The sequence below is a fragment of the Thalassophryne amazonica genome, chromosome 7 (assembly GCF_902500255.1).
Source record: "Thalassophryne amazonica chromosome 7, fThaAma1.1, whole genome shotgun sequence".
Lineage (NCBI taxonomy): Eukaryota > Metazoa > Chordata > Actinopteri > Batrachoidiformes > Batrachoididae > Thalassophryne > Thalassophryne amazonica.
The window spans coordinates 75537420-75550160 of record NC_047109.1 but is presented as its reverse complement, the minus strand read 5'-3'; the positions used below and the strand labels follow the sequence as shown (position 1 = coordinate 75550160).

At 41.7% G+C, this 12741-nt stretch overlaps 1 protein-coding gene across 1 annotated transcript in view; it reads left to right on the top strand.

Moving 5' to 3' along the window:
- Positions 1 to 4063: 4063 nt before the first annotated feature.
- Positions 4064 to 12741, top strand: part of m6pr (mannose-6-phosphate receptor (cation dependent)) — a 28523-nt gene continuing 19845 nt past the window's right edge. Inside the window, exon 1 of the mRNA XM_034174564.1 lies at positions 4064 to 4381. Coding sequence (XP_034030455.1) covers positions 4376 to 4381 — 6 coding nt within the window. The 5' untranslated portion in view covers positions 4064 to 4375. The remainder of the gene's footprint in view (positions 4382 to 12741) is intronic.

Sequence of the window (12741 nt, the reverse complement as noted above, 5' to 3'; positions counted from 1 at the left end):
TCAGAGTAGAGTGGTACAGTGATGAATGCTGGTTTATCTCTCTCTGGCTTCTCCTCCAACATTGCAGAAGACGCTCCAAAACTGTGGTGTTTATGTGTAAATAATCACCCCAATAGAGCGCTTCGCTCTCAGACTGCAGGCTTACTTGTAGTTCCTAGGGTTTGTAAGAGTAGAATGGGAGGCAGAGCCTTCAGCTTTCAGGCTCCTCTCCTGTGGAACCAGCTCCCAATTCAGATCAGGGAGACAGACACCCTCTCTACTTTTAAGATTAGGCTTAAAACTTTCCTTTTTGCTAAAGCTTATAGTTAGGGCTGGATCAGGTGACCCTGAACCATCCCTTAGTTATGCTGCTATAGACGTAGACTGCTGGGGGGTTCCCATGATGCACTGTTTCTTTCTCTTTTTGCTCTGTATGCACCACTCTGCATTTAATCATTAGTGATCGATCTCTGCTCCCCTCCACAGCATGTCTTTTTCCTGGTTCTCTCCCTCAGCCCCAACCAGTCCCAGCAGAAGACTGCCCCTCCCTGAGCCTGGTTCTGCTGGAGGTTTCTTCCTGTTAAAAGGGAGTTTTTCCTTCCCACTGTAGCCAAGTGCTTGCTCACAGGGGGTCGTTTTGACCGTTGGGGTTTTACATAATTATTGTATGGCCTTGCCTTACAATATAAAGCGCCTTGTGGCAACTGTTTGTTGTGATTTGGCGCTATATAAAAAAAATTGATTGATTGATTGATTAAATCTAAGATGTTTCTCATATATTATGTTAAAGCTAGTGAGTAATAAACACTTCTAAAACAAAAAACAAAAAAACAATCGCATCTGGTCTTTTCAAAAGCTATACACACACATTCCCCCCCCCCCCCCCCCCCCCCACACACACACACACGTCCTCCTGCAGACGGCATTAAAAAGAAAAGAAAATACGAAAATGCTTGTGATGGAATGCCCCCAAGATAAATATGTTCTTTTGAGTAAAATGAGCTGTAATTTTACAAGACCTTTCAAAATAAACTGACATTATAAATGCTTGGATTTCAGAAGAAACTACATTTTGTCAGTTTAGTGAAATGTAGGTGGCCCTATAACATTAAAACCTCTTCTGGATCCTGGATCCAAAATATGTTCTGGATCAAATGAAAAATAAAATATTTTATTTTCAAGAACGTTATACATCTGCTTTCCAAATTTCATCAATATCCTCTTACAGCATTTTGAGTTAAATATTGCTATGTACCAAGCATAGGTCAACATCCAAACTGAATCACTTAAGGCACCTTGACACTTGGATGAATTTGATCCCTGCACTGCCGTGCAATTCGTTGTGCCAGTGTGTTCTGCATAGTCCTGCTTGACACCACAATATATAAAATAAAGCCTGTGCCATATCATTTTGTAGCCGATGACGCATTTGCTCTCAGAATTTGGCTGATGAAACCAGTCTCTCATCGCTCCCAGAATCACAGAGAAATTAACTGCAGCCACAGGTTGTCTCGTGCTTGTTGTGCGGTGGAGAACGCAATTGGAATCTTGTCTCAAAGGTAATTATTTATATTATTTATAATTTGTATATTGTAATGGATTGGTAAAACAGTTGCATTTTCATTCCTTCTTATGAGTAAGATAATGTATCTGTAAAATTATGTTTGTTATATATGCAACATCTCTTCATAATCTAATTTCAGGTTCAGATGCCTTGCGCACAGTGACACACGGTATTTTTAAATAGTTTGCACAATGTTCACGACTAGTTATGCAAGTAGCACAAACTTTATGCATGCTAGAAATTTTTAATATTTTAAAATGTCCTTTGCATACTGGCACACAGCCGTGCACAGTTCATGCACAGTTTACAACAGTTTACAATGAGCTTACTCATTAGCATGTAAGATTGTGTGCCAGTGCACGGATCAAATTCATGCTGTGTCAAGGTACTTTTATTTCCTGGAACATTATCTGCTTACCAAATTTTATTGAAATCCATTCATTACTTTTGGAGTTATTCTGCTAAAAGACAAACAAACAGACGAACGCAGTTGAAAACGCAGCCGTAACTATAAGTCTCGGGGCTATTTTTACGGCAGCCACCATAATTGATGTTCTGTGACTGTGTTTGTTGCTAATTCCTTGTTAGTATAGTAGTCAGTATCTCTGCCTGTCATGCAGGAGAAGGGTTTGATTCTTCAACAGAAGACTTTTTGTAGTTTTTTTTAACTCCCTATATCACCCAACATTTCTTGTTTCAGTTATTCTTTGGGTGTATGTATCTCTGTAAGATTTGGGTTATTTGGGCTATTAAGGTTAGGGTGAGGATTAGGATGTCACGTCACCACCATTATAATAACCTACCAACATATAGTTATGGTTACCATGATGATATCCAGGGTTTTATTATTAATATTATTGTTGTTGTTACTGTTATTATGCGCCGCGCAGCAGCGTGAAGCTCGCTCTTATGGTAGACGAAGGCACAAACCGGAAATGGCACAAAACAATCCCTAAATGGCACCAAAATTTAACAATGCGGAAATGGCACAAAAAATCTGCCCAGTAAGGAAAAAGCCACAAACGGGACAACATAGTCGTAAAAAGCCACAAACCGATGGTAGACGAAGCCGCAAACAGGAAATGACATGGTGAGATCCTGAAGAGCTTCGCTCATTCATGTCTGCGACATATACTTATTATTATTATTATTATTAGAAGCATTTTTTTGTTCAGGGAATTTTTTTCTGAGAATATTTGGCATGCGTATATTAGACTAAGCAAAAAATTCATTCAAAAAGAAAATTAAAATAATTTCCTAATAATAAGAGCAAAGCTCACGCTATGGTACACAAAGGCACAAACCAGAAATGGCACAAAAAATCTGCCCAGTGGGGGGAAAAGCCGCAGACTGGACAACTCATCACTCATTCATCTTCAACCGTTTTTTCGGGTTCGGGTCACAGGGGCAACAGCTCCAGCAGGGGACCCCAGACTTCCCTTTCCCGTGCCACATTGACCAACTCTGTCTGGGGAATCCCGAGGCGTTCCCAGGCCAGTGTGGTAATCTCTCCACCTAGTCCTGGGTCTTCCTCGGGGTCTCCTCCCAGATGGACGTGCCTGGAACACCTCCCTAGGGAGGTGCCCAGGAAGCATCCTTACCAGATGCCTGAACCACCTCAGCTGGCTCCTTTCAACACGAAGTTGCAGTGACTGTACTCCAAGCTCCCCATGGATGACCGGACTTCTCACCCTATCTCTAAGGGAGACACCAGCCACCCTCCTGAGGAAGCCCATTTTGGCTGCTTGTACCCGCGATCTAGTTCTTTCAGTCATGACCCAACCCTCATAACCATAGGTGAGAGTAGTTACGAAGACTGACGACTAGATTGAGAGCTTCGGCTTTTGGCTCAGCTCTCTTTTCGTCACAACAGTATGGTAGAGCGAATGCAATACTGCCCCTGCTGCACCGATTCTCCGGCCAATCTCACTCTCCATCGTCCCCTCACTTGTGAACAAGACCCTGAGGTACTTGAACTCCTTCACTTGGAGCAAGGCTGTATTCCCGGAGTGGGCAATCCATTGGTTTCCTGCTGAGAACTATGGGCTCAGATTTAGAGGTGCTGATCCTCATCCCAGCTGCTTCACACTCGGCTGCTAACCGATCCAGTGAGTGTTGCTGATGGCAGACGAAGCTGCAAACCAGAAATGACATGGTGAGATGCTGAAGAGCTTCGCTTGTTCATGTCCGCGACATATACATATTAATAATAATAAACAGCTAAAAATGATAATGTACCACGGCATTTGACATTTTTTATCATCATTTAATTTTAACTACTGTACAAAGTCACACTTCTAAAGAAAAGTTGTCTTTAAGACCATTCGTTTACATTTTAATTAAAAAACAATATTTTTGCTTTGACGCCACTGTTGAAAAGAAAAAAAGATTATTGAATACATTTGATTCCAGTTTCTCAAGTCTTGAACGGACAGGAAAAGTCGGCGGTCAGCTGATGTGGGTGTGAATCGCTGATTGGTCGCGGGTCATTCGCATAATCACGTGCTCACACGCCTCGGTTCGTTTCATTTCCTGATTCAGTCACCGTAGAATGTTGCTTCGCAAGGCTTTGGTTGTAGTTTTTGCATTTTAGGAGAAAATAACGCGTTTCTCGTCCATTAGAGTTGAGCTGGCTCCAAAGAACATTTATTTGGGATTTCCGAGGTTTCTGGTTACTTTTTAATCTGCGTGTTGGTGACTGAAGGCTATCAGGAAGTTGGAGCGCGTGCGATAAGCTCACCGCTGTGACTTTTTACAAGTTTCAATTTGAATGTTGAGTTCTGACCAGCATAAAAGCACGTCTTTACACACGCATTTTGGTCAAAGAGAGCCATGAAGGTAAGTGTACATAACAGCCAAAGCTTTGGGCTGTTACCCGAGTGTGTTTGTTCAGGAAACTTTACTTAGCATTACCATACTTACGTGTGTGACTGACGTTTGCATACAAATGCGTCTGTCATGCCATAATTATCTTTTATGTAAATAATTTTGAGCTTCTGTCTTTACCTTTTAGACGTGTTTGGTCTTTTTTGTAAATGAGAATATATATATCTGGGCTCGACAATAGCACTGGTCCGATGGCCCGGCGGCCTTTTTTACATGTTCCGGGCCACCACGGGCCAGTGAAGTTCATATTTCACTGGTCCGTATGGGCCAGTAAGAATTAAAATCGCTTTGGGCAGATTTATTAGTCTAATGCCGCGTTCACACCGGGCGCGATCAGATGCTACAAATTCGCGGGGGTCGCGTGGCAACGGACGCGCCTCCTTCGCCCGGTGTGTCGCTCTGCTTTTGCTGCGAAAATTCGCCCCGGTGCGTCATCAAATAGGAGGAGCTTCCATTCAGCTCGCCGGCTCCGGTTGTCAGTCAAGTTAACATGACGGACCTTGATCACACGGAGCGAGTTGTTGTGGAAAGCTGACAAACGTCATGAGACGTTCCCAATTCAGGCAGTATCATTATTTGCTGCAGGAGCTGCGTCTGGATGATGGCTGCTTTCAGCGGTCCTTCTGCCTCTGCAGGACCCAACTTGAGGACCAACTGTCCCGTTCACGCGCGCACATGTAAACAATTAAAAAAGAAAAGAAAAAGAAACTCCGCTCCCGCTGCTGTGGGGCTGCTGCTCCTCCAAAAACTCTTGTCATAGTTGTGAAATAAAGGACAAAAGAGACATACGTCCTGCTCACAGGCTGCTACCAGAGACAGGACATGTTGCACCACTTCGCAATGTTGGGAACATTGCCGAAGTGCAGACAAACTTCGTCTGCAGGCGCATCTTCTGATGTGGCGCAAATTTCGCTTCAACATCGACGCGTCATTTTCGCTTAAGCAAGATCGAGCGCAGTGAATATTATGAATTTCTTGAAACCTCCTGCCCCTGGGCAGAAACCAGGAAAGCAAAGGAAAGAACAGCTATCACCCTCAAAACAAGCACAGAAGAGGAAGGCTGCTGATGCTGAATATGAGAAGAAAAGGGTGAGGAAAACTTGGCAAACTTCCTGGAAGAAAAGACGGCCATAGCTGGAGCGTGATGAGGAGAGTGAGGTTGTCTTCTGTGGAACTTGTAGGGCCATGCCAGAATATGCTAACAAGTAAGTATAAATATACCATGTCCTGGTAGACAATGTGGTATGATTTCATACACCAGTTTAGAAGTCTAATCAGTATGCCTTTGTGGAAACCCCACGGTGACAACATTAGCAAGGGAACTTGGTTTATGAAATTTAACATATTAATTTTGTAAATGATCAAGAAATAAATTTATTTTTGTATTAATGTCTGAGTGTTGAAAAAATTCCTATCAGTTACCTACCGACATTTTTTTCCAAAGTTTACTCACTTTAAGGTTTTTATCATGTAGTATAAGAATTTTGTGTTTGTTTTCAAGTGTTTTTACATTAAGGAAACCCAATTCTAATGTCTGAGTGTTGATTAAAAAAATTCTTATCAGTTACCCCCCGGTTCGGCACAGGCGTGAAAGTATGGGCCAGTGATATTTTCATCCGGGCCAGTAACTTTCAGATTCTACTGGCCCTGTGGGCCAGTGCATAAATTGCCTTATTGTCAAGCCCTGTATATATATAAGAATTGTTCAAACGTGTGATTGTCATTAATCAAATATATGTATGTAATATTTTGTGTGCATACTGTATTCTATTTGTACACACAGTAGACTGTACCAAACAGGCACAAGACACTGCATTTAAAAGGCACAAAATATAGGCTGGTACGTTATTTTTGCGGTTGTCACGTGACACCCGAATAACCCAACTAACCCAAATCTTCCAGCGATACATGAACCAAAAGAATAACCGAAAGAAGAAATGTTGGTTGATATGAAGGGAGTGAAAAAACAGTCTTGTTTTCCCTGCTGGATAAGCAAACCTAGGCCTCCCACGTGACAGGCGGGGATACTTACCACTATACTGACGAGGAGTGCAACGAGCGGAGTCACAGAACATCAATTACAAGGGCTGCCGTAAGCCTATCCCCCAAGATTTAGGGTTTCGGCTGTTGTAACTATAACCACTTCCTAAAATATAATGTGCAGGTGACCTGAGTTTTTTTTTGGTTGTTCCTGATCATCTAGCAAAGTGATGTTGGAGGAGAATGTTATGTGGGTGATCTAATGCTCCATCACCAAATACCACTTGATTTAAAACAACTTGAGTGCTTACGGCTTTTTTTAAAACTTTTGTCACCATTTCTGCAGGGCCTTTTGATAATCGCCATCAAAAAGATACATCACTGGTCTGTTTTGTCTGAGTCCTGTGGAGTTCTCACAGACTGAGTGTGAGTCAGATGCTGCTGTCTGGAGTACCTTGATTGAAAGAGTAACGGCATAACGAGTTAAAAAAACAAAACAAAACAGTCACGTGACTTGTGGTGCCATCTTGAGTTCAAAATAGTGTTCGCTGTTAATCTGTCTGCATGTAAATCAAGCCGTTTTATTTATTTATTCGCTGAAAATGCCGGGTTGCTGTGCATGTGGATGCACAAATAGACACAACAAAGGCTTCAAGATGTACAGATTCTCTTCAGATCTGATGAACTACTGCTATGGATGTACAGATGGGGAGCAGCCAGCCATGTCAGAGCGCACACAGCACAGCGAGCTGCCTCCCAGCTGCTGAACAAAGGCTCACACTGACGGCTACAAATGACTGCTCAGTGCACACGTCACATTAAAAATACAGAGAACACAGCCAGGACAGGTATATTAATAAGTACTACACTGCCTACATACACAATTACATAACAAATAACAACAACAACAAAAAGATCACATAACAAAGAAACAGAGTGACACGTTGGTGTGTGCGCTGGACTAACAGGGGGCGTGGCTGCCTACAGCGGCAGCTGTTGAGATCTCTGATTCTGGATGTCCCAGCTGGGAACATGTACCGTGTTATGACGGGCATGAATTTACAACTGTCTACTGTGATGCACGTGTGTCTGCTTGCTGTCCTCACGTGGACATACATAAAAACATGTATCGCTGTTGCGACGGACTGCAGTGAGCGAGCACACAGCGTGCACATTGACAGGCTGTCCCATGTGAAAAGGTCCGTCAAATCATAACACACAGCGGGTGATCTGAATGTCACGTCACACACATGAGCTCCGTTCCACATGACGCGGTGTCTGTCCTGCAGCACGCCGTCCACAGGACATGCATGTCAGGTCAGACACGCGCATGGGGCCAGCAGATGTGGACATAAGAGCACACTGCTTCATTCATGTCATTTCATGACTATACATCTATGACCATGGGTCATCTACAGAGGAACAGACGGTTCATACTTGTATTGTGGCTCGATAAGAGGGATTCAATAAAATGCGGTGTTTTTTTTATGGTGTGTGGTTTTATTATTTTTTCCTCCACAACAAGGGCATCTATGGTGCTTTTTTTTTCACCGTAATTAAAGATTCCCTCTTCATCTACATTGTCTAATTTCTTTCTTTTTTAAAATACGTTTATGCTGATTTTAGGCATTTTATGCTCCTTTTATAGGACAGCGATGGTAGCGCAGTGGTAAAGTTTCTGTCTGTTAATCAGAGCTTCTGTAAATTGCAGATTTTAATCATGCGGGTGGCATGCATTTTTATATTATTCCACAGCAGCAGTGCGATGTGGTTCCACATGCTCCAGCTGCATGCACTGTGTTCCCGCTGCGCCGGATTCGTGCACGTGCGTGCACAAAACCATTGCAACGGGGTCATTCACGCCTGCCCGACCGTGTGTCCCTCCTGACGTCGGCTCAGTGTTTTCATGGTTCACTCATTTGGGCTGTTTCGCCATGATTCGCCCTGATTCCTACTTGTTCATGCTATGTATGAAGGGGCCCTAAGTGATTGCTGTCTAGAACCCATCATGGTTCCACTGTGGTGAAAAAGGACCTGAACATGCCTCGACCAATTTTTTTTTTTTTTTTTTTTTTTTTTTTAAGGGGGGACCATTCGGTCGGCGACACCAACCGGACTCTAACTTGACTCGGCAGAGAGTGGAGCAGCGTTTGGAGCTGGGCGAACAAAACGGAGGATGATTCTTGTTTCTTGCCCGCAACCAGCCAAAAGTAGGCTTGGGTATGGAGAACCGGTTCTTTTCATAGCTTTGCTTTGAACCTTGAACCAATGGAGCAGTGCTTCGATCTGCTGCTTTGTTGGTTCATTGTTTCACTCCTCTTCAGAAGCGGCAACTCCGCTTCTTAACCCCTCTCAAAGTCTTTAAAATATGTCAGTAGTGAGTCACTTTGTGCAGATTAAAGTGACTAACTGGAACTCCTGTCTTGTTGCAAGAAAGAAACGAGAATCGTCCTCCGTTCCATTATTCCAAACGCTGCGCTGCTCTCTGCTGAGTCGAGTCCGCTCGGAATTTATAACTTCAAAGTGAATTGCCATTTAAATCAAATAACACTTCTTTCCAAACATTCTAATACAAACAATAAACTGCAATTGATCAAAATGTTTGTTTTTTTTTTTTTTTCATCCCAAAATGAGACATCCTGCGTTGATGTGCAGCAGCCCAAGACTGTGTGGCTGCAAACCTGCAGACTCCAGCAGTCATCTGAGTTCAGCTCAGATGTATGGCGAGACGATCATGCCATTAATGTCTGAAAGGAAATGCTTTTGACAAAAACTATAGATTTTATTTCTATTTATGTCCAGAGATCAGGGATCCAGTGACCAATTTCATATTTATTTACTTTAAGCCTCAGTAAAATGTTGTTGACATAGAAAACCTGTAAAGCCTACTTGTAGTACACAGAAAATTCACAGGAGGTATCGATAAGGAATCGGATCGATAAGCGGAATCTTTAATGGTATCGATATTGATAAAATCTTATCAATACCCATCCCTAGACAAGAGTCACAGTTAGTGACTTTAATGCACACAAGTGACTCATGATTGACATCTTTAAATGGCTGATGAAAAGCAGAGAACCAACGAAGCAGCGGGTCGGCGCACTACTTTGTTGCTTCAAGCAGAGCCGCGCTGCAGATGCGGTTGATTGCAGACCCTGCAGCGGGTCTGCAATCAATGTAGAGAAATGAACGTTTTCCCAGCAAACACCCCCAAAAACGGCGACTGCTCTGAAGGACTGCTAAGTGAATTGTTAAGCAAAAAGGCTATTGACGTCGGTGGATCGAATTATTTCTTAATGATTCTCGAAAAGAACCGGTTCTCTATACCCAACCCTAGTAATAAGTACATGCCATGTGCAGCTTATGTGCTATTGTGCATGTATGTGCAACAATTGGGCCCAGTGTATGTACAAGTGGAGCTCAGGAAATTAGAATATTGTGGAAAGAGTTCACTATTTGTGCCAGTTATTTCAGAAAGTGAAATTTCTATATATTCTCTACTCATTACATATAAATTAAAATGTTTCATGTGATTATGGCCAACAACTCCAAAAAAATCTAAATCATATCTCAAAATATTAGATTTCATAAGATCAATTAAAAAAGGTGTAAATGTCTTTAGTCATCAGTGATGCTGGTAACGCGTTACTCTAATCTGACCACTTTTTTTTTTAGAAAAAATTTTTTTTTATATGCTGTCATGAAATTTCCTGACCACATTGTTGAAGCACCTCAGTTGCTGTCACACGTCTGCACAAGCTGCAGAACTGATTGTACTTTGCAAATGTGCAGCACACACACTAAAAGGTACTGATTATGTTTCCACTGGCAACCGTTTAGCTGATACTGTCGGCTAAACAGTCAGCTACGACTTGTCCTCACCTCTTAAAGCGCGGCGAAACAGCACACCTGCACTGAGCTTTTTCCTCTCCTTTATTTAGAATTCTGAGCTGAGCCGCTTCATATCTGCTGCTAAAAACAGTAAAAAAAGTAACTGTGGCAACACTGGTCATCATATGTTACTAGGGATTGGTATCGAAAATTGGTTCCTGTTGAGAATTGATAAGAAATGATTCGATCCACCGGCATCAATAGCCTTTTTGGTTAACAATTCCCTTATCTGTTCTTCAGTTCACATTACACCGGAGTGGCCATTGTTTTTGAGGGTGTTTATCGGGAAAATGATCATTTCTCTATTTTGATTGCGGATCCGCTGTTTCTTCAGCATGTCGCAGCACTGCTTCGCTGCTTTTCAGAAGCAGCAGGTCTGCACTTTCTTCATTAACCCCCCCCTCAAAGCCATTTAAAAATGTCAATCGTGACTCACCTTTGTGCTGATTAAAGTCACTAACTGGAACTCTTGTCTTGTTGCGGGCAAGAAACGAGAATCGTCCTTTGTTCCACACCAGAGTTTTTATTCGTTCCTCATTAACTTTTCGTGGGGCACCACACGCAATGGTTCTCTAACATGAGCTGGACCCGTTTGCCTGCTCATAAATTGAAGTTGCTGTCCATCAGATAAAGGAAATTATAATAATAATATCATCTGTTTTGTGGGACTAACTGCACGGCTCCAAATGTTGGAAAGATAGAGTCCAGTCGAAATTAATAACTTCAAAGCGAATTGCTGTTTTAAATCAAATGACACCTCTTTCCAAATGTTGTAATACAGACAGCAAACTATAAGAGACCAAAACCATTTTTTGTCCAAAATGAGATGTCTCCGCATTCTTTTAATCTGTATATATTTATCTCAGAGGCTGTGGAGTTAAATGTCTCATTAATACCCAAAAGGAAATGCTATTGACAAAAACTACAGATTTTGTTTATTTTTATTTATGTCCAGAGATCAAGGATCCAGTGACCAATTTCATATTTATTTACTTTAAGATTCAGTAGAATGTAAAGCCTACTTTTAGTACACATAAAATTTACAAGAGGTATTGATAAGGGAAATGATAAAGAATGAATCTGATTAAGCAGACTCGATAACGGCATCGATATTGATTAAAATCTTATCAGTACCCATCCCTGTATGTTAGTCAGTGTAAGCGTTCTAAAAAAAACAAAAGCATCTAAATAATATGCAAACAAATTGTAAATAAACTGGTGGATTGGCTTAGGCTAATTTATGGTCATGAACTGAAGAGACAGACTCTTGCACCTAACCTTACACAAAATTAATTGCACGGGGGCACTCTTAGAATCACAGTTCCTTCCTTATAGTTTAATGGTAATCAATTTGCTTGTTCGTTTGGATGCTCCCTTTAGGGGTTGCTAAAGCAGATCATCCATATCCAGCAAACCCTGTCCTCAGCATCTTCCTCTGTAACACCTTTCATTTGCATGTCCTCCTTCACCACATCCACAAACCTTTTTCAATTTATTTTCATTTATATAGTGCCAAATCACAACAAGGTTGCCTCAAGACACATCACACAAGTAAGGTCTAACATTACCAACCCCCAGAGCAACAGTGGTAAGGAAGAACTCCCTTTGAGGAAGAAACCTCCCTCTTCTCCTACCTTGTGGCTCCATCCTCAGCATGCATCTCCCTGTATACCCAGTTGTATACTCCTGTGCACATGTCCAAACCATCTCAGTCTTATCTCTCACTTTGTCTCTAAACTGTCTCACGTACACTGTCACTCTGAAATGCGTATTCCTTATCCTGTCCATCCTCATCACACCCAAGAAAACTAATGGCAATCTCTCAGCAAGTTGATGCAATACAGCTGCCACATAAACAGTTATTCCACTTTAAACCACATGAGGGAGGTGATTTGTGTGGCGCTTCAGTGGGATGTGGCAACACTGCAGCAAGCAGTCTGTGCTCTTTGACCTGTCAATATATCTTGATTTTTCTTGTGGAATGTTCACAGAAGACATAGCATGCAAACCTATCTCACAATTTTACTGAAAGACCTTAATTGAAAGACTTTTGCTGCAGATCTATTATGACTAAAAGTAATTTGTCTTTCCTGGTTGAAAGGCAATTTCACCACAAAATTCTCTCAAAATTTCTCTTACGTGAGAGCTGTTCTTTAACAAACTGATAATATTCAGTCACCTTTGTCAGCTTACAGACATAATCATATCAAAGAATTCAATATGGTGTGGATTAAACACTTTTAAACTGTAAAATAAATGTTGCAAAAGAGCATAAGTATTGCATTGGTTTGTAATATCGGCTGTAATTCTGAGTGGGAGACAAATCTATGGATTCTAGTTGTCAGAAGTGGTTTGATGTGGCCACTTTGTATTGAAATTCTATAAGGAATATTTTAGACAAGCTGAACTTGTCCAGTATTTGTCAGTGAAGCCAGTGAAGG